The following is a 21,229-nucleotide window of genomic DNA, read 5'->3' as shown; positions in this document are numbered from 1 at the left end:
CCTACTTACAAATAAGACACTATATTTTGTCACTCCAGCCAACAGCCAAATTCCAGGCACTGACTCCCTTTGAGAGAATATGTATGGAGGGCCCCCACACCAAAGGAGCTGTTTCCAACGTTTACCTCCTCCTACATACCTCAATGCTAGGAAACTTACATAAGTTTGGTTATATGCTTAAATGGGAGGAAGCGCTGGGCCGGTCTTTATCTCCAGAAGAATGGATAGATATTTGGGAGGCAGCACATAGGAGCTCTATTTGTACGCTATATAAAGAAAATCTGTATAAAATTGTGCTCAGATAGTACCATACACCGGCTGTACTTTACCAATTGTTTCCTAATGTTGACCCCGTATGCTGGCGGTGTGGGAGCCATCGAGGTACAATAGAGCACATATTTTGGTTCTGCCCCCTTATCCAGGTATACTGGTCCCGGGTTAACAACCTAATTTCTGATGTGACTCAGCAACCTATAACTTTGGACCCTCTCACCCATCTTCTAGGTCAACCTTCCCTAGCGTTACCAAATTTGTCTCGTAAGCTAGTATCCCATATTCTAGGGGCAGCTCGAACGTTGACTCCCGCCAGATGGAAGGAGGTTTCACCCCCTTCCATGGAGAATCTCTATGCACGGATCCAAGAAATCCGCCTTATGGAATACCTCACAGCACTCCTTAGGAATACGGTGGACAAGTTTGAGATGGTTTGGGAGGCTTGGGATCATTACTATGCCAGACTGCCCGGTTGACCCTTTGCTCACTGATTTCTTAACAATGTCACACTTCCCAGACTCTGTTTTCCCCACCCCCCATCTTATGCTGTTTAAGTAATGTGTTATATTCGGGAATTGGGTATTGTTACCCTTGGAAACTGTCTATGTTTTGATACTGTTTCCTAGTTTTATTTTGTGTTCTCTTTTTTCTTCTTTGTACCCTGTTAAAAAATTTATTTCAATAAAAATACAATTTAAAAAAAACAAAACACTAGTGTCCCAGTGCCACTGGCAGCCATGCACGCCCAAGCCATCACACTGCCCCCACCATGTTTTACAGATGATGTGCTTTGGATCATGAGATGTTCCACACCTTCTCCAAACTTTTTTCTTGCCATCATTCTGGTAAAGGTTGATCTTGGTTTCATCTGTCCAGTGAATGTTATTCTAGAACTGTGCTGGCTTTTTTAGATGTTTTTTTTTTAGCAAAGTCTAATCTAACCTTTCTATTCTTAAGACTTATGAGTGGCTTGCACCTTGCAGTACACCCTCTGTATTTACTTTCATGCAGTCTTCTCTTTATGGTAGACTTGGATATCGATACGCCTACTTCCTGGAGAGTGTTGTTCACCATGTAAATTATTCTGCGATAATCCACCACTATTGATGTACCAAACTGTAGATTTTGCCACTTATAATATTGTAGCAATTTCTCGGATGGGTTTTTTCTGTTTTTGCAGTTTAAGGATTGCTTGTTTCACCTGCATCGAGAGCTCCTTTGACTGCATGTTGTCGGTTCACAGCAAAATCTTCTACATACAAGCACCCGCCGTCAAATTAACTCCAGGACTTTTATCTGCTTAATTGATAATGACATAATGAAGGAATTGCCCACACCAGCCCATGAAATAGCCTTTGAGTCAATTGTCCAATTACTTTTGAGCCTCTGAAATGAAGTGATTATGTAAAAAAAGGCTTTACTTCCTCACATTTTTATGCAATCTTAAAATTAATTGTGGTAATGTACAGAACCAAAATTAGAAAAAAGTTGTCTCTGTCCAAATATTTATGGACCCAACTGTATTTGGGTATAGCTTTTGTCTTAGGGGGACTAAAAGGTCCAAGACACCCATCCTCTGGAAGAAGTAAAGCATAGAACTAGATTACAAGATACAGGAGGTATTAAATAATTGCTCCCACACAAGTACTCAAGAGAGGGTCCAATCCATCACTGGGGTGCATAAAAGAAAAGGGAAAGCCAGACATAAGAGCAGTAGGGTTAGCAAGACAGTGCAGTGCTGAGATTGAAAGGAACCTGAGACCATATGCTGTAAAACAAAATGTATACTGTTAACTTAAGCAGTGTAGAAACAGTTAACATGTATTTAAAAAGGAGATTAAATCTGGTTTACTGCATAAAAGAATGTAGCTGAGCTCCCCTAATATTCCTTCTTGTAAATAATGGGTAGCTCCTCCAAGAAAGTGGCATCTTTTTTTTTTTGTTTAAAAAGAATATGGAATAAGTTAGAAGTTCCCTTTAATAAAGCCAAAATGTCACTATTTTTAACAAGTTGGCTTTTAATAAGTTAATGAACATAAACAAGGTATTTGTTTCAAGTACACCTACCCCATGCTGTTTTTTCACACCTATTTCAAGAGGTACTTAAAATGGAATTTTATTGCAGTTATGCTCTCCAATCACATTACGCTGGGTGGGGGCAGTTAATCTTTTAAGACTAAATACATAAAATTGCACATGATTACAGTTCAGCTTTTCAATTACACATAAACAATTACATACATGACTGATAGAAATGTAAGATGAGAACATAATTGAACCAGGTAATATATCAGTTGGCACCCTTTCCTGTGACACAATGGATAACAAAAACAACCCCAAAAAACTGTACAGCCAGGACTTACAATTTAGATAACGAAAGGGTGAATATTTGTGTGCATCAAGTATTGTATATATATATATATAAATATATATGTTTACAGTATATGTGTGTGTACACACACTATCGGCATCTTTATTAGGTACTTACCTAACACACACCTAATCAGCCAATCACATGACAGCAACTTTGAACATGGCATGGTTGTTGGTGCCAGAGCTCTTTGGAGATTATTTTGACAAAAGGTTTGTTCTGCCAACATTAGTGACACACGTACACTACATCGACTTATCTGCTGAACTAATCAATAAAATCTGGAGATATTTAGGATGTCTATAGCAGCCTTTGGATAATTCCTACCTCTCCACCATTAGAGCCAAAGATGATTATGGTTTCAAACAGCTGAGATTTTTCATTTGATTCATGTTGTCAGTCTCATAAATTCCTGAGGAAGATGAATAGCAAAATGCGTTGAAATTGTGACGTATAAAATTTGTGTTTTTGCATTGCAAAAATATTAAATATACATCTCATGTTTTTATTGTTTTAATAAATTATGATTGTATTGAACTGAAATTGACACTATGTAATTGAAAAAGTTCAAAAATGTGAATAAGTGTATATATAGGTTTAATTATGTTTATTTAGATGTGGCACTTATGTACCATAATTACCTCAAACTATTTTATTTAAGCAATCAAAAAATATTTATACATACAATATTTACATAGGACTACCAGTCTCTCATATTGTTCTAGTGGATTGTTTTTTTTTTTTCATTCTTCTTTACAACAGTGCTTTAGTTAATTGAGGTTTAACTGCATTCCTTTACGTACAGCTTTCTTGGCCACAGCATTTCGATCAGGTTGAGGTCTGGACTATGACCACGGAATTTATACCACTTTGATTCTTTACTTTTACAGCAGTTGTTTTAGACTTGCTGGTGTGCTTGGGAATAATGTAATGTTGTATGCCCAAGTTTTGGCCAAGCTTAAGCAGTCACACAGATAGCCCAACATTTGACTCTAGAATACTTTGGTAAGCTGAGGAGCCTGTGGTATAATCAATACCTGCAAGGTGCCCAGGTTCTGTGGATGTAAAATAAGCCCCAATGTTTGACAATTGGAATCAGGTGTTTATGGCTATATGCTGTTTTTTTGTCACTTGTGACACTGAGGAAAAGTGGAGGTTCTTGGAACACTGTTCTAAAAGGAGAAACGGTGCCACAGGGATTCCCAGCCATTCTGTACAGGGATCAGAAGCTGCATGCCTGCAGCCCTCAGAGAAGCCTGCACTTCCATATTTTCAGGTATGCCCAATTTAAATCTTTGTATATAATAAATCCAGGAAACCTAATAATTACCAAATAACCTTACTACCACCTATAGACATTTACCTCCCTTGGAAGCCTTTCCTCAAGATGTAATGGGAATAGTCACTATTGATCCACAACACAGGATAAACAAAAATTAACTCTTCGTTTATCATTGGCTATCTATGTGAATGTACCTAATATTCATTGATATACTGTAGATCCTTTATACAGCAAGGTCAATGATTTCTACCTGCCATAATTACTGTTAGCAATATCATTTATTTTTTTATTAATGTCCAACAAAATCCTATGTATATTTAAACCCCTCCAGAACATCAGTTTCGGGGATGCCATCATTTTACTTTTTCCTAGCTCTTCTCCGGCCTTTTTAACCCTGGTTGCCTTAGTGTCATCACTTCAAAGCTAAGTCACATCTTTAGTGTAATGTAATGTAAGTGGAACTTTAACTTAAATACATATTTCAAGTTTCTGTATGCATGTTTATATATTCAACACAGAACATGTGCATGTCTCTTCCTCATTATTACTTAGGATATTTTGTATGACAGGCTATATGCACTGTAAACTATTTAAGTGCACATTACTTTATTTCATATATCATGTTTAATAACATGAATTATATTGCTCTGTCAAACTGTTACAATAATTACTATTCTAATATTTATATATATGCTTTAAAACTTAGATACCTATAACCATTTTGTGTTGACATACTGCTACCCCTGAAGAAGCCTAGAAGGGCGAAACGCTTTGGGTACTACTGGTGATACGAATAGGTTTAAATTTGCAAATTATTTATATGGTTATTTATGTGCATGTACGGTCAGATGACAAATGTATAGTGCTCTTTAGGGCCCAAACTGGTATTAGACCGTGTCTAAACCAGAAGATATATATTGTGGTACACAAAATGATTATACTTTGTATTGGTATATGAGAAAATTATCATACAATGCAATATTGTCACTTTGCCAAAAACCCTCTTTCTTTTCTTTCATTCTTTAAACATTAGTTTTCTAACAGATCCGCCAGGACAATCGTTCGGACGATGGACGACGAGCGCTGTACACACGCCAGATTCTCGTCTGATATCGGCCCTGAGCCAGCTTAAGTTAGGGTAGAAGTGATCAGATGGATATAGTAACACACCCAGCAGAAAAAACTAAAAATGTAAATAGGAGCAGAATAGGAATGTGAACCTGTCATGAAAGAAATATAGAGACACCCACCCATAGATGATTTTCTGAAAAAATATCCATTTTACTTTGGAGTAAAGTAGTCCATGCACTCAAACTTTTTGGATTAACAAAAGTGGGCAGTGTCCACATTCATATATTTGTGCATCTATAAATTTGTGGGGAAAGGGTTGGGCACCATAATGTTTATAAACAACCCAGTCCAAGTCAATCAGGCAATGACTGTTTTCTATAATTCTGTCTGTTTAAAAGATTTTTAGTTGTAGTCCAGTCTGAAGGTAGTTAACAGACCCTATAGCTTTATTGTCTGATAGGAATAGCATGTTACAACATCAGACTTCCTGTTCACTGCCCTGAAGACTCTTGCAATGTGTGATATGATTTTCCAGATGGCTTCAGGACAGTATACCAAGAGACTCCTGATTTCATGCATGCACAGTTGGCAAAGGGGAAGATTAGGAAGAGACAGCAGCTCCTAAAAACAAATTGGTGGTGCAGGACAAAATCTGAAAGCCAATTCATTTCAATGTGAGGGTTTTTTTTAGGTGTAAATCCCAGGGACATGTTTGCTTAAGAATCCCAAATTAATAACAAATAATAATGTCAGATATCAAATTTTTACTTACAAATTAGTTCATATGCGTTCTCAACATGACCAATAAAATTTATTAAACAATATATTTACATGAATATGTACAAACTTTAGGTAAATATTAAAATAGAACATTTACAATTTTAGATTTTTTCGTTCAAAGTCTGTTTTCCTTTTGTTTTAAAAATAGGCTCAGTTGAGTCCGATGTCTAAGAAGAACATTTTTTTTTGTTGTTTTTTTTTTTTTTAAGGTTTCAACAAAAAAAATATTTTGAGTAAGATGAATGTTATCTTCAGCAGGCTAACATGAATTCCGGTTGAGTGTTAAAAAGCAATGTGTCTGGTGCAGTAGACGTGTTGAAGTGTGACGCATGCAATACCTTTTATCCATAAACCTGTACAAGGCCATGATCATGCCTTACTGAACACTGACAAATACAACACATTACAGTAAGGAGGGGAAAAAAAACAAAAAACAGACAACAACTTTGGTCCATTTAAACGTCAGACAGTTTACACATAAAATATCTATTTTATACAGGCTTTGATCATTACTTACAATACTATATACAAATGCACAAATATATATAGAAAATAAGTTATTTAAAATAGGACAATATTATATCTGTTTGTATTTTCATACAATTTCTTTAAATCTGATTCATTCAGATCTTCACTATAGTCTTTTTAGATGCATTACACTTCATCTTTGTTATGTAATAGAATATAACCCCTGTAGACTTGGTGTAAAGGTATGCTGTGTTCCTACATTGCACTTTCAGGTAGATATCCCTATGGCACTCAGCAAACAAGCTCTGCAGTGGGACTGTAATGCATTGATGTGCAAAAATCCAGTACCAAAAAACATCTGATAGAGGCGATGGACAGTTCTCCATTGTGTGATTTAGAGTTGCTTAACTGTAAGCAACTTCCTGAGCTGCCAGTTCAAAGTGGAACTCTGATCCCACCAAAAGATAAATTATATTAGTAAACGTTGGATAACCTTTTCCATAGGTAAATATATGTTTAATAAATCCTATATGCACATCCCAGACTGCAAGATTGTGAAAGACTGGAACGCTATGTGCACCTTGTATTTCCTTGAGTTCCCTTCCACTGTTAGAAACTGAGCAAGGGTTTGTTCTAGGACCCCGCCCTTCCATATCTGTGATATCAACTGAGGGTTATCCTATAAAAGCAGCCTGTACTGGCAGATGTAAAGTTCAACATCATATAGGCGTCAGTTCAAAGTCATCGTTGACCTCCACGAGTGGGACGTAGAATTCTTGAATCTCATAGATACTGACAGATTTGTATGTAGCTGGATCAAGCTCTTGCAGTTTGAGCTGCCACTCCAATCTCTGAACTGCATTCAGGGCTGCTGCTTCATGCTGTTGTCTCATGAGTAAACATGTCTACAAAGAAAGATTAAAATGACAATTAATTTTCATTTAATACACAGAGCCCCTTCCGACATTTAGAGCCTGGGACAAGGGATCAGTTTGACATGTTTTATACTCATTGATGAATTGACAGGTGTATTTGACTTGGAGTTGATCTCTTTCTGACCCACATTTGACCCATCACAAACCACTTTTGCACTCCCATAAAATTATATAGTCATGCAAAACCCAATGGAGGCAAACAAAAGCCTATGAACATTGGCCATTTATTGTGCAAAATAATTGCACATTTAAATAATAAAAGGATTTAAGATCAAGTAGCAAAATTGACGATCCAACGCTATTGCCTCTCTTTTAAAATTCTAAATGTAAAAAAACAGTAATAAATTACTATCAAGGAGAGTTATCAAATATTATATCTAATATTTAACAGCCCATTATTACGTATACTAATTCAATAAAATTGTGTAAATCTTACTTATCTCCATGGTTAATATTAAAATTGTTTTTTAATGTTCCTATCTGCCCTTCTTTCTTCTAAATCTAAAGGGTGTAGCATGTGGGGTTATGCAGTAAGCCTAGACATATCCCAGCACTTCAGACACCATTCTGACCCGGTCACAGTATAGAGCCCCTTGGGATGTTGCATGTTTTTTTCTGTTTAATCAATCAACTAATCAGCAATGTTTTCAAATTATACTAATAAGTGAGAGAGAAGAGGAAATGTAATGGTGGAGAATTTAGGAGTGTTTGAAAGGTATATTTATGACAATGTACATGCATTGCAGCACCTTGGAAAAATGGGGCCTCATTCTTGTATTCAGGATACAGCAAAACCTCGAAAGCCAAACTCTTTTAGTCTTTAAACTTATTATAGCAAATAAATGAGTCAAAGTACAGGCAGAACTGTACAAGATGTTTTTAGCTGTTGACAAAGGCTTGAACAACCTGAAATATTTATATCTACTAAGCTGCCCTACAATATATGTTTGAAATAGGTAAAAACCTGTTAAAACCGGTAATATCACTGCAAACTCATTGTACTAACTAACACACCAGGAGAGGCATACGTATTTTTCTCAATTGGTTGAAATCTAGGGCTACACAGCTAGAAAGCAATACCAGCCTGCTATAAACTTGTATACAGTAATCATACTGATATAAAAGGGAACATAAAAGAGGACCTAAGTGAAAGATAAAGGGAAGTATAAAAAGTGACACAGACAGACAGTTAATACAGATGGTTGTAAAAGGGCTTCACATATCTCTGTACATAGCTTTTCCAATAAGTATAGTTCCTTTAAGTTTATTCCACCAGCATCCTCTCTTGCTAACTGTCACTATGGCCTGAACCTGTGCATATTCATCTTTGACTTGTTTGCCCGCCGTGACAGCTATTGGAAAAAGACACTTAAAACAGTATAAAATGCTTCCCCAGCATCTCTGTGATGGAATATAATGTGCACACGAAATGTTTAGTTTCCCATGAAGCAAAAGTCAATGTAGGGGATGTTTTTACATGACTACCATGGAAAGGAGTATGCAGGTGCTAAAATGTTTAAGGTGGATAAAGATTGTTTTTAGCATGTGTATGATGACTTTCCACTAGAAGTCATTTTATATTTATGGAACCCAACTGGCTGTATCAGTAATGACCTAACAGGGTATATATACTTATGCAGTCAGTCTATTCATGTTTTTTAAAACATCATTAGTTTTAATCACTTTGTCTTGATCTGTCTGAATACCCTATATAGGAATTGTATATTAATGAAGACAATAAAATATGTATTTAATATTAGGAATGACTAATGTGCATGCAAATTAAATTTGTGCGCTTGTAACTAGTAAAACAAATACGAAAAAATTGTATTAAACATACCTTCAGTTTATCAAATTTGTCATCAACATCATGAAGCCATGACATAAACTGCCTTGCATTAAATCTATCTCTCACGGATGCCTTGCCATCTTCACTCTGCATAAAAAACAACATGTGTTTAAGAAAAAAAAAATAGAATTTCAGATTTATTCATAGCATTGAATCCAATGTTACAAAAACCATGCAACTAACATTTTCAACGATCAGTAATTGAATTTGACATACGTTGCTTATTACAGGCTTCCATTAACATACCATGCACCCATGACACCTTTGTAGAGTGTTCTGGGTTTTCTGATGAGACCCTTGTTTGACTATACTCATATATACACCTGTATATCTTCATACAGCTTCATATGAAAGGGAAGGAGGACGGATAGAGGATATTAGTAAATATGAAAGTCAGTATTAATTCATATTTACCACACTAAAAAAAACAAAAAACACATTTTTTTAAACCCTGAACATAACATTTAGCAAAATACTCTATATTCTCTAGAGGATTTTAAGAACCAACATTACTAACCCTTTACCAGGCCAGTTTTTACAATTGTGTGTTTACTTTTTTGGTATTATTTTCAGGACAAATGGGGGTTTATTTTGGCACAGTCAGTACAGTCATGGCTGAAACAAGGATTCGGACTGTGGACGTATGCTGATCATTGTTTGCAATAAATTGACTCATTAAGTCGACTTCCATGTGTGATTAAAGTGGTTCATTAGAAGATATGGAACAAGAAGAAAAATACCTAAAAGATAAAAACATTTGATTTGGAGAACTAATGTAAACGTCAATCAATTTAGATTATTGCACTAAAAACTAGTCTACCACGACTTGGCCTCTGGACGGCAGTGTTTTCATTCAGCAGTTTCAGTCTCCACACTACTACTGCCAGTACCAATTCCAAATATAAAACTATTCTACTGTACCAAAGTTATTTTTATGCCATTAACTACATGGATCCCACCTACAATTTAGGCTTAAGATTGAAATCAGTTACTAATAGGGCAACATATAAAATACAATGGAAAAGGATCCCACTGTCCAGTACCAAAAACATCCAGCCTTCCTGTACACAAGGTTTCAGAAATGCCTACCCAGGGTACCCACTCAAAAATCAGAAGAATTATTTACTTTTTTATATTAAGGGATGTGACAAGATTATTGCCCATTATAGGGCTGTGACAGCTTATTTACAGCACCAGTACATCTAGGTTTATTTTGTTCTGAGTTACCTTTACTTTTCTTTTTTCATCCACATCACGTACGCCAAAATGTCCTGTGGTTATCTATTTTAGAGAAAGATTGATGGAAAAGTAATTTGTGGGCCCAAAACAACATTGGTATTCATAACAATCATTTTTTAAAGGCTGTATTAAACCCCCTGGTGTTCTAATTCTATCTGTTTTTTCATGTTTTGCACGGTAATTTATTTTACATTGCAAGCTATTAATTCTTAGGCACAACTACCGAAATATGTCCAATATTTATTAAATGTATTAAATTTAATAATAATCTTTAAATAAAAAACCCCACAAAAATCTGTTTAAAAAAGGGTGCATAAAAATAGTGAAACCTGTAACGTAACTACAGTAGCATAATATATATATAAAGGTTTACAGTTATTTTGTATTGAATCCAATACAAAATTAATTACACTTCCTGCCGCACGAACTGACGCATGCACCGTCACCGGGGAAACCCCAGAGAACGTCAGTGCAGTCGCTGGGAGAAGATCAGAGAAGGACGCCGCCCGAGGACCTGTGACTTGGGATTACCACTTTTTGCAAGTAAAATCCACCCCGAGTCACACTCGGGGATACCGCTAGCGGGGGTTAATGAATACCTGACAACGCAGTGGCACGTTTATACAGATAACTGCTAAAAGAAGACTTTATATACCTACCTTTCTGTTGGCAAGGTTTATTTATTTATTTTTTTTTATAAGCCTGCTTCATCTCTGTATGCTACAAGAATTCCCCAGATACATGGTTTGATGGTATGTGAATTCTTGCTGCGACAGAAGGAAATCAGAGTTTTTGTTTTGTAAGAAACAGGCTGCCAGAAAGGTTTGTAAGTATACAAGTGCCACTGTGTTAACAGATTTTCTTTAAAGCACGGGTGGGAAAAAGTAAAACCCACACAAGTAGTATTCCTCACTGATTTAATTTTTTAAATGTACACTATAAATTTATGTTACCAATAATTTTTTAATGGCAAAACAATGTTTTATAATCACATTTCATATTTTCACATACCTACATTCAAATTCTATTCAAGTTTAACCACCCTATATATTATTTTGCTTTTTAGACTCATCTGCTGATAATAGTAATCTATATGTACCCCACATATCAATGTGTAAAGATACTGCAGGTGTTCCTTTATTTAAATAAATGGCATTGCAGTTTTTTTTTTTAAGTGAGCATGTACCCAGATTTTAAATATTCTTAATATTTTACAGTTTAGGAACAAACCATTCCTGACCCCTAGGCCCTGTCGAAGTTAATTATTCTCAAAGATCCTAGATCATTACGAGAATGACAATTGGGCTTCAGTTGGTTAAAAACACCAACTGGTAGTTTACATTAGAGGACAGGCAGGCTGGCAAAATAGGAGGCTGTCCTAGAGAAAAAAGTTAAGCTGTGCCAGGAATTTGTGATTTATTATTTTTGACACTTATCCCCAGTCACAACCGAAAATGTACAATCTCAATTACCCCACCCCTTAAGCACAGTTAAAGTTAACTGCTTGTTAAATCTACCTTCATAGATAGGCCTCTGATGATCTCATGTACAAATCAAGACTGCTGGTCATGAAGATGAAGGTCAGAAATGTTGTGACTGTACTATGTAAGAAGCAAGGAACAGCAGCATTTGATGACCAGTGTTACAGTGGGAATATAGAAGTGCTAGTTCACATGACAGTTGTGAAGCAGCACTTCTGACAGGCACACACATTTGTTGAGGCAGCGAGTTGAAAATACAGTGATTGGATCTACCATAAATTGCTACAACTCATTTTAGTGATAAAAAGAGTGGGGGATGGCAGGTAGAGCAAAACTATCCATGTGAAATTTGCTCAGTATTTCACCATATATAAATACTAGTTGGTAATATTTACATGCATACTGGAGTAAACCATATGAAAGGAAAAAAAATTGACCATCTATATATTTTCTCTAAATAACATGAATCTTTGTCTTTGCCTATTTTCATCTGGTAAATTTAGCTCTAGTGGCACTGGTGCTTTAAATAATGTCATCGGTTTTCCAGCAATAATAGCCACATATTCACCTCATTTTAAGAGTCATGGGGGTGTTCGGAAGGAATGAACCAGATGCATTTCATACAGTTTGCTGGATTGGTAAGGACAACTACCATCATCCAACAAAAACAAGTTGCAATAAAATAAAATTACCTGTGATTCCTGTGGAACATTGTACACTTCAGCATCTAATAATACTGTGCAGGCACTAAATGGCAGTGACTGATTAGCCAATGTCCTGGCCGCTCTGTAGTGGACACGCAAAACTTCTTGTTCATTGGACACAATGAGCTTCTCCTAAAATGTACAAAGAAATTGTAAAAATAAATACAATTACAACTAAAACATAGAATGAAAAAGCGGAATTTAAAAACCAAACTAAAAAAAGTAATAGATCGCATTTACTGCATATACCTTTTTTTGAAATCACAAATCTGCCTGCACACCTCAGTACATAGGAAACCCTGTACTGAGAGATGATAAAATCCACCATTGCTGAACTCATTCTACAGAATGCTAATTGTCTGGATGTAAAACTGAACTTTTTGTTTCCTTCACACACCCAAAACAAGCATGCACATAACTGTGTGGTAACTTGTATGCTAATTAGCTGAACATGTATTTAAGGCAGAGGATCAGACCAACCATCAGTCAAGCTGTAATACTTTAGAACCATGTTGGAAATAGCTGCTTACATAATAAATTATTTGAAGCATTGCTGTGTATTCAGAATTGATGGCACTGCAACACAGTATTATGCTTATGGAGCATACTGTACAATGTAATAAAACATAATATTGTATTGATGAAATGAAACTTTATAGCAGGGACAATATATTAACCATTTACTTTCAAAAGACATCTTAAAACACAATAGGCCTGATTTATGAAAGCTCTCCAAGACTGGAGAAGATAGGCTAATATGGGAGAACATGGATGATACATCAAACCTAGAATGGACCTGATCCAAGATTGAAATCATTTGCCAACTAATAGTAACTTTTTTTTTTTTTTTTTTAAGAAATCCATTCCAGATTTGCTCTCGAATGATAGAGTCTATCTTCGCCAGACTTGGAGAACTCTAATAAATCAGGCCCATTCAGTTGTCCATTTACTGATTACTTAATACGTACTATTGTGTATTTTTCATAATCAACATTTACAACAACATTAGGAATAACACTTACTCTTTCTATGCTGTGCTGCAAGCGCAGCTTCATCCGTACAACTTCTTGTTGTCGAAAAAGTTCTTTCAGCGGTTCAGAGAGGGATGGTGGTGGTGTAATCTGCAAAGTAACCATGAATAGTAAAGTGTAAACCATACAGTATGACCAACACAGAAGTTATTGTGTAATAATGCCAAATAGTGTATGATCTACTTCACATTCATTACAAATGCACATACATAGTTACATAGTAGGTCAGGTTGAAAAAAAAAAAAAAATTCAAAAAAGTTAATCAAGTTCAACCACTAGGGAAATAAAAATATCCCAGATATAAAACTTTATGGTTGGTCCAGAAGAAGGCAAGAAAAAAAAAACCCTGGTACAATTTGCTGCAACAGGGGAAAAAAATACCTTCCTGATTTCATGAGGCAATCAGATGTTCCCTGAACAACAATCACTGGTATCTTTACTTTAAAGCTTTAATACCCAGGTATATTCTGTGATTCTAGAAAAGCATCCAGTTTTTTCTTAAAGCAATTGATATTATTATTACATAGTATTTATATAGTGCCATCATACTGTCACTAGTTGTCCCTCACAGTGGCTCACAATCTAATGTCTCTACCTCAGTCATATGTCTTTAACCCCCCCTGCTGGTCTAATTATGTCCGTATTTTTATGTCAAAAGTGGTACATTGTTTTCAGTGAAAATTTGTTTAATAATATCTGTAATTCTTAGGAATAACTCCCGGGTATGATAACGGTTTTAAAACACAATAAATGATTATAAATAATAATTATAAAAAATAATGAAATAGTATAATAAAATTATAAATTTATTAAAAAATGTAATTCTTTTTAAAAAATTTTTACATTTCTCAAAACAAGGGTACATTAATAGAATAATTTTTCAGATTTATTAGATTTATTTTTTTATAACAATATCACTGTGATCAATGATTTAAAAGCAGATTACAATGTAATCTGCTTTTAAATCTCCCACCAGGCCACGCCTCCCCAGTGTACCGACGCTTTCGCATCACATCGATCAAGCCGAGGATGTGTTGCAGAAGTCGGCCGGGGATCACTGGAGGACGCCGCTGGAACATGGGGAGCAATCCGAGCCCGAGCCACACTCAGGAATACAGCCAAGGCGGTTAATACAGTCTAAGGTCAATTTTGGGGAGGGGGAGCCAATTAACCTAACTGCATGTTTTTGAGATGTGGGAGGAAACCAGAGTACCCGGAGAAAACCCACGCAGACACGGGGAGAACCTGCAAACTCCATGCAGATAGTGTCCTGGTCGGACACTAAAAAAATAGCTAGAACTACTTCCTGTGGGATTGCATACCACATTTTCACTGACCTTACAGTGAAGAATCCCTTCCTTATCAGGAACCTAAACTTCTTTTCCTCCAGACGCAAAGAGTGCCCTTTTGTCCTTTGTAACGATCTTAACAATGGGGAAGAAAGTTCTCTATATGAACCATTTATATATTTATACAGGGTGATCACATCCCCCTATAAAGGTCTCTTCTCGAGAGAGAAGAGATTCAATTCAGCTAATCTCTCCTCATAGCTGAGCTCCTCCATTCCTTTTATAAGTTTAATTGCCCTTCTCTGCACTCTCTCCAATTCCACAATGTCCTTTTTGTGAACTGGTGCCCAAAACTGAACTGCATATATTGGTCTGACTAATGCTTTGTACAGGGGCAGGATAATGTCTCCATCTCTGCAGTCAATTCCTTTTTTAATACAAGAAAGTACTTTGCTAGCTAGATATTGCAGCTTGTCATTGCATGCTGGTATTAAATCTAGGATCTACCAGAACCCCCAGATCCTTTTCTGTTTCTGACTCCCTCAAATGTATTCCCCATATACAGTATGGAGCATGCATTTTGTTAGCCCCCAAATGCATAACTTTACATTTATCTATATTAAATGTCATTTGCCACTTGGCTGCCCAATCAAACAATACATCCAGGTCTGCTTGTAGAAATAAAGACATCCTGAATGGACCTAACTCTAGTACATAATTTGGTGTCATCTGCAAACACAGAAATGGTAGTTTTAATACCAAACTCTATCATTCATAAAGAGGTTAAATAGTAAAGGTCCCAACACTGAACCCCGGGGTACATATGAACAGAAAACCTACTGCACTTCTGATAAAAACAAAGTCCATATACACCTGCTAGTTTTGGAGACCATACAAAACAATACAATACTAAATTACAAGCTTTGATTTCTACGTAAATTTCAGAAGGCTGTCAACAGTAAGTTTTTACAAAGGTCTCTCAGGTAAGGTGTGCTTTATATTGTTAGATCATTATCTAGTTCAGTTTGCTATAAAAGGTAATTGGAATACTAAAGAAGGCTTTACTTTATTAGATCTGTAATCAGAACTCCAGTTGTATCTTCTTTTTCTTTACCACATGCTTTTGCTACTTAGACATGTACTTTGGGCTACAGCCGATGTCAATCAATATCAAGCTGCAGTGCTCTAGGGGCAGCACCTAACTTCAAGAAAACAGTTTTATGTGGATTGGTTAGCTGTAAAACCTTCCTCCTCCCAGTGCATATTACATCATAGCACACAGAATATGTTGACTAGTATATAGTACTAGTTGTGTAGATATAACAGCATCTTGTTCCATATGATAAAAGGTCACCTGTAATTAGGACCTCCTTTACAGCTAACGGTGTAGTTTATATTACGTTGCTTTCTTTCTGTAACTGTAGTGTTTTTTTTCAATTAGTAAAAATGAGTGGGCATGTTCCCTAAAGTATTAGGCAATAATGTGCGCTATATCAATTATTTTACAGAAGCAGTAAGGCATATGGAAGGATAAACTAAATTAGTGTTTTATGCTGTAAAGATTGCTCTGAACTACAAACATGTGAAACAAATATCTAGTTTACGCTCTCAATTCTATTCTCATTTAGAAACTGGAGTGTGTTTTAGCTTAGATAATCATTAAGACTACAAAATGTCAATAGTTGTTAAGTGGCTGGTAATACTGCTGTACTACATCCCATACGGGCCAGTGCAGAGCAAGATGAGGACAACCCAAACATAGTGACGCAAGCTACTTTTTTTCTCCAGATGAATAGTGTGTATGTGTATATACACACAGACACAAACTGGAGTTCTGTTTCAATATTTACAAAGCTCAAGTTAAACATTTAAGGATGTTTATCTGACTTACTGTGGGTATGCAGAGCTTGCTGAAGGGATTCCCATCTAGCAGATAGGAGCCATTGAAGGTCACATACTCATCATAGTATTGTGGTGCTTGAGGGATGACACTACACAGCATCTTTCGCCTCTCTTCTACTTTTCGTCTTATGTGAAGATATTCAAAATAAGGATTTGCCCTTTCAGATTGATATGGCTGAATATCCTCTAGTTTCAAAGAATCCACAACTGCAGCCAGGGACTGTTGAGTTTTTTCTTTTGCTTGCTGTACAGAAGGATTGGCTAGACCAGGCTGAGGCACACGAGGAATCTTTCTTTTACGTGGATGATGAACTTGTACATCATCATCTTCAGTTAGTCGTATCCTACCTCTTAGGGATACAGAGTTTTCAATAGGATCCTTTTCTGATGTGTGGGAGAAGGTTGCCTGCACTTGCTTATTCTGGTTGGCCAACATGTTAGCACGATTTCTAGTAATTCTTTGAGGAATTTCCTGAGGCTCTTTTTTTACCTCAGTATTTTCCTCTATTTCCATCTTGATGGTCTGGCTAAATTTCTGCATCTCCTCTTGCACTGAGTTAGTTTGATTGTCAGATGAACAGAGGTCAAACTTTCGAGAAGAAGAAGCGTCCTTTGCGTTACCAGAATTGTTAATTTGAAGTGCGCTTTCTTTAAGCATTTCTTCTGTTCCATTTGTCTTTTCCAAGTCACCCTCATCTTTTCTATCATCTTCTAGATTTTCTAGAATAGGTTTGCAGTCTTTAGATGTGGGCTGGTCCTGATCTTGTTTGTCTACCAAAATGTCATCCTTTGTTGGACTTGAGCTTGGTGTGCTTTTCTTTGAAAGGTTAGGTGCCTGTACATCTACTGTGTTTTGCATTTTTTCCACAACACAATCTGAAAGGACAATTTTAAACCTTTCAACAGGTTGAACATTTTCTTGAGGTGTTGCAGTGGACAACACAGTCTTCTCAATTTCAGGAAGACTGGCTTCTTCTTCTTTTATCTCATTTCCTTTGACACTACTTGAGTTGGCACTTGTGCAGGTTTGCTCTTCTGTTCCAGTGCTGGGTGTAAAACTGCCAAGCGGGGCAGTTTTTGGAGAACTGTGTAGATCTGAAGATGGTGCAGCTGTAACAGAACAAGATATAGGGGAGGAAAGTACACATGGATCATGAGGGCATATTTTGGTGCTTTCTGGTCTAACCGAAATCAAATCCTGAGATGCTTTGCTGTCACCATCAGCAATATTGGCAGACTCTCGTTCTGAACAAACCAATTTTTCAAGTTCAGATTCCAAAAGTGAAGACATTTCTATAGGCAAACTGGTTTGGTCAGTGCTACTTATAACAGGCGTTCCCTCTGGAATGGGTTGAGTTTCTTGGACTGACACAACTGAATCTCCCAGGTGCTTACTAAAAGGCGAAGATTTTTTACTACTTGTTTGTAAATTAGAATGGCTACCATGAAAATCTTTCTCTTCTAATTTTGGAGACATACAGCTACTAGGAATGGACAAAGCAGCTGATGTAGTTTCTTGTAAAGTGCTTTCTACAATTGTCGGGGAGGGCTTAATTTGTTCAACAAAAGCAGCTGGCATACTGCATCGTCTAACTTCTACAACTGGCCTGCATTCACTTATTGCCAATTTAGTATCCTCTACAGACACTGACCTGAGATAACCTGGGAGAAGTCTGTTCGACACAGGTTGCTTAACACGATCAGGTAGCTCAGGAAGGCTGTCCAACTCCTTCTCATGAACAGCTGGTGATTTAGCAGTGGATAAGAAAGGGGACTGAGAAAAAGACATCTGTGAATCTGAACCTTCAAGTGCAAAGTCTGAATCATATTCAATATTAGGCCTTGGTGTTGTCACAGTAGCATGACAAGAGTCCTCAGAACTTGCAACTGAAATCATCGATATTGATCGAGAACTCAGACCAGTTTTCTCACTCTCTGACCGAGGAGATCTAGTTAGGCTATTGTTCTCCAAGATTAAAAGTGTTTTTCCAGGATGTGCCACATTTTTTCCATCAACTGACTGTGATCTACAGCTTGTGGCATCCTTTAGCAATTTGTCTTTTGGACCAGAGTCTGACATCTCTGAACTTTTCGATCTCATCAATTCTTTGTTTTTAGATGGAGTGGCGGAATGTCTCTGCTTTTCTTTTTCCTTTAGTTTACTTATTTCAGTGCTGTTTCGATGTCTCATCCTCTCCTTTTCTTTTTGTTTTATCTTTTCTTTATGTTTCTTATGCCACTGTTCAATTTCAAGGTCTTTCAAGCTCAGCATTCTTTCGAAACTAGTTTGCATTAGATCATCATTTACTAACCTTTTCTCTTTTGGACGGACATCTTTGAGAAGTTGTAATTTAGGTTTGCTTTTATCTGGTTCAGTCTCTTTAGTTTTTACTTTCAATATATTTGTTTGTGTTTTGTCTTTATGTTTGTCTCTTTCTTTATATCTATCTATATCCTTTTCCTTGTCTTTTCGATCTTTTTCTTTATATTCAGCCATTTTTTGCTGCTCCTCTTTTGACTTTTCCCTTGTTAATGATAGTCGTTCATGCAATACTTTGTTGTTTTCTGTACTGTTTGGTTTGCGTTCCTCCTGACTATGCTTTACATTTGTTCCTGTGAAACAGTCTCCATCTTTCGATTTTTCCTTCTTTTTATAATCCCGCTCTTTGCGTTTTCCTTTGTCAGATTTGTTTGATTCCAGATCTTTTTCTGTTTGTTTATTTTTCTTATCAGAAGATATTTTCTGCTCACCAAGATGCTTATCTTTATCAGTCCTGTCAGGTTTCTTCTCTTTGGACTTTTCTCTGCTAGTTGAAACAGTTCGAATTTTATCGTTTTCTTTCTGTACAGACAGTAAATGTGTTTTGCATTTTTCTACATGCTCGTGTAAATCAATCTTCTCTTTTTCGGTTTTGTGATCTTTTGATTTCTTCTCTTTGTCTGTACATTTTTTATCCAGCTTATCAATATCTTTTTCTTTAAGTGCTAGCCTCTTCTCAGACTTTTCCTTGCTTTCCTTAACAAACATTTCAGTATCTGTTTCCTTTTCAAAATTTGAGGACTCATCCTTAACAAGTGGATTCCCTGAAAAAACATCACTTTCTTTTTCTGGAAAAATATTTGTATCCCGTTCTTTTTTTATTGTTTCCTCAAGATCTTTAGTGTTCTCTTTGTGGTCATGGTTCTCCTTTGTTTTATCATCCTTTGCTTGTGTTTTTTCCTTGCCCTTTTTATCTGGAGATATGTTTTTGGATTCCAAGTTTAAAAACTCATCATCATTTTCATCACTTTTAAAAAAGTTTTCTTTCCAGAATTCCCTATCAAACTCTATATTTCTTTGTGTGTTTTTATTTTCTCTATGTTTGCCCTTATCCTTTTCCACATCTAGCTCTCTTTTATTCTTGTCTTTTTCCCGATCTTTATGCTTTACTTTGTGCTTTTTTATTACTTTGCCTTCCTTGTCTTTCTTTCCAACAAACTCATTTGTTTCAAGGGAAGGACTTTTGTCATCTTCTTTGCTTTTACTTGCAGCCCTGTCACTGTATTCTGAAAATAAGTCTTTTGCGTGTTTACTTTTTTCCTTGTATTTAGAAATTGTGGTGCTTGAGCTCTCTAGGGCATATTCTGACTCAGGGCTCTGATCATAGCAGAAGAGCTCTGCTTGTAATGATGAATCAGATCCATCAGGTGGCGAAACACACATTTTAGTGTTGTCTTGTTTTAGTGGTGTTGATTGCTTATCAACAAGAGTGAATGTGTGCTTGGGAGATTTGCCAGGGGTAATCTGAAACAACTGTAAAGACCCTTCATCTTTTGTACACAGAGATTTTCTAAACACATCTTCATCTCTAGATTTTTCTAGAGAATCTATAGTGGAGTTCATAACTATGTTCACTACTTTAACATTTTCTTTCTTATCTTTTTCCTGTTTTAATTCCTTGTTCTCTTTGTTTTTGCTTTGATTCTTTACTTTTTTCTTGACTTTGCCTTTCTCCTTTGGCTCATGTATAACACTGTACTCTTTTCTATGTCGGATGTCTGAACATAGGCTTTCAGAAGCAAGGCTCACTTTCTCAGGCAAATCATCATCTGAGCTGTCAGAACTTGTGAATAATAGGCGGGAGGGTTTTGGTTTTCTGTTTTTATACAGCTTTGGAAAATCTATTTTATCTTTTTTTACAAAAAAAGTTTCACTTCCTTCAGTGCTCTCCTTCTTAATCTCACTCCGGATCATGCGCTTATCCTCAATCATCTTTTCAATTTCTCCATCATCATCGTCGTCGTCGTCTTCATCATCCTCCTCGTCATCTTTAAATTCATACTCATCGAGTCCTGATGTGCAAGGTGTCCCTTTAGCAGTAACATGCTTGGTCTCATTAATCAGGGACTCCTTCTCACCCTCTGAATCTAAGTTTTCATCCACACTGGAGAGATTAGTAAACTGAGGCTCCTCAGAATCTGTAAAATAAAACAAAGATTAATTAAAGTGGACCTATAATGAAACTCACATTTTTGCTAAATATGAGTAAATTTTAACAAGTTACTAAATGCCTT

General features: G+C 36.3%; 1 protein-coding gene across 6 annotated transcripts in view; it reads right to left on the bottom strand.

Annotated features, from left to right (window-relative positions):
- Positions 1 to 5,746: 5,746 nt before the first annotated feature.
- Positions 5,747 to 21,229, bottom strand: part of ANKRD12 (ankyrin repeat domain 12) — a 63,746-nt gene continuing 48,263 nt past the window's right edge. For 4 of the 6 annotated variants that reach the window (XM_072411433.1, XM_072411432.1, XM_072411436.1 and 1 more), the window contains 6 exons: positions 16,665 to 21,133; positions 13,476 to 13,574; positions 12,442 to 12,585; positions 10,257 to 10,310; positions 9,021 to 9,116; positions 5,747 to 7,150 (listed from right to left, as the gene is read on the bottom strand). In XM_072411433.1, coding sequence (XP_072267534.1) covers positions 6,965 to 7,150; positions 9,021 to 9,116; positions 10,257 to 10,310; positions 12,442 to 12,585; positions 13,476 to 13,574; positions 16,665 to 21,133 — 5,048 coding nt within the window. In that variant the 3' untranslated portion in view covers positions 5,747 to 6,964. The remainder of the gene's footprint in view (positions 7,151 to 9,020; positions 9,117 to 10,256; positions 10,311 to 12,441; positions 12,586 to 13,475; positions 13,575 to 16,664; positions 21,134 to 21,229) is intronic. The other 2 variants (XM_072411435.1, XM_072411438.1) reach the window with 1 other exon arrangement.

The sequence above is a fragment of the Pyxicephalus adspersus genome, chromosome 5 (genome assembly GCF_032062135.1).
Source record: "Pyxicephalus adspersus chromosome 5, UCB_Pads_2.0, whole genome shotgun sequence".
NCBI lineage: Eukaryota > Metazoa > Chordata > Amphibia > Anura > Pyxicephalidae > Pyxicephalus > Pyxicephalus adspersus.
Note: the sequence above shows the minus strand (reverse complement) of the source record. Positions and strands in the feature narration are given on the sequence as shown.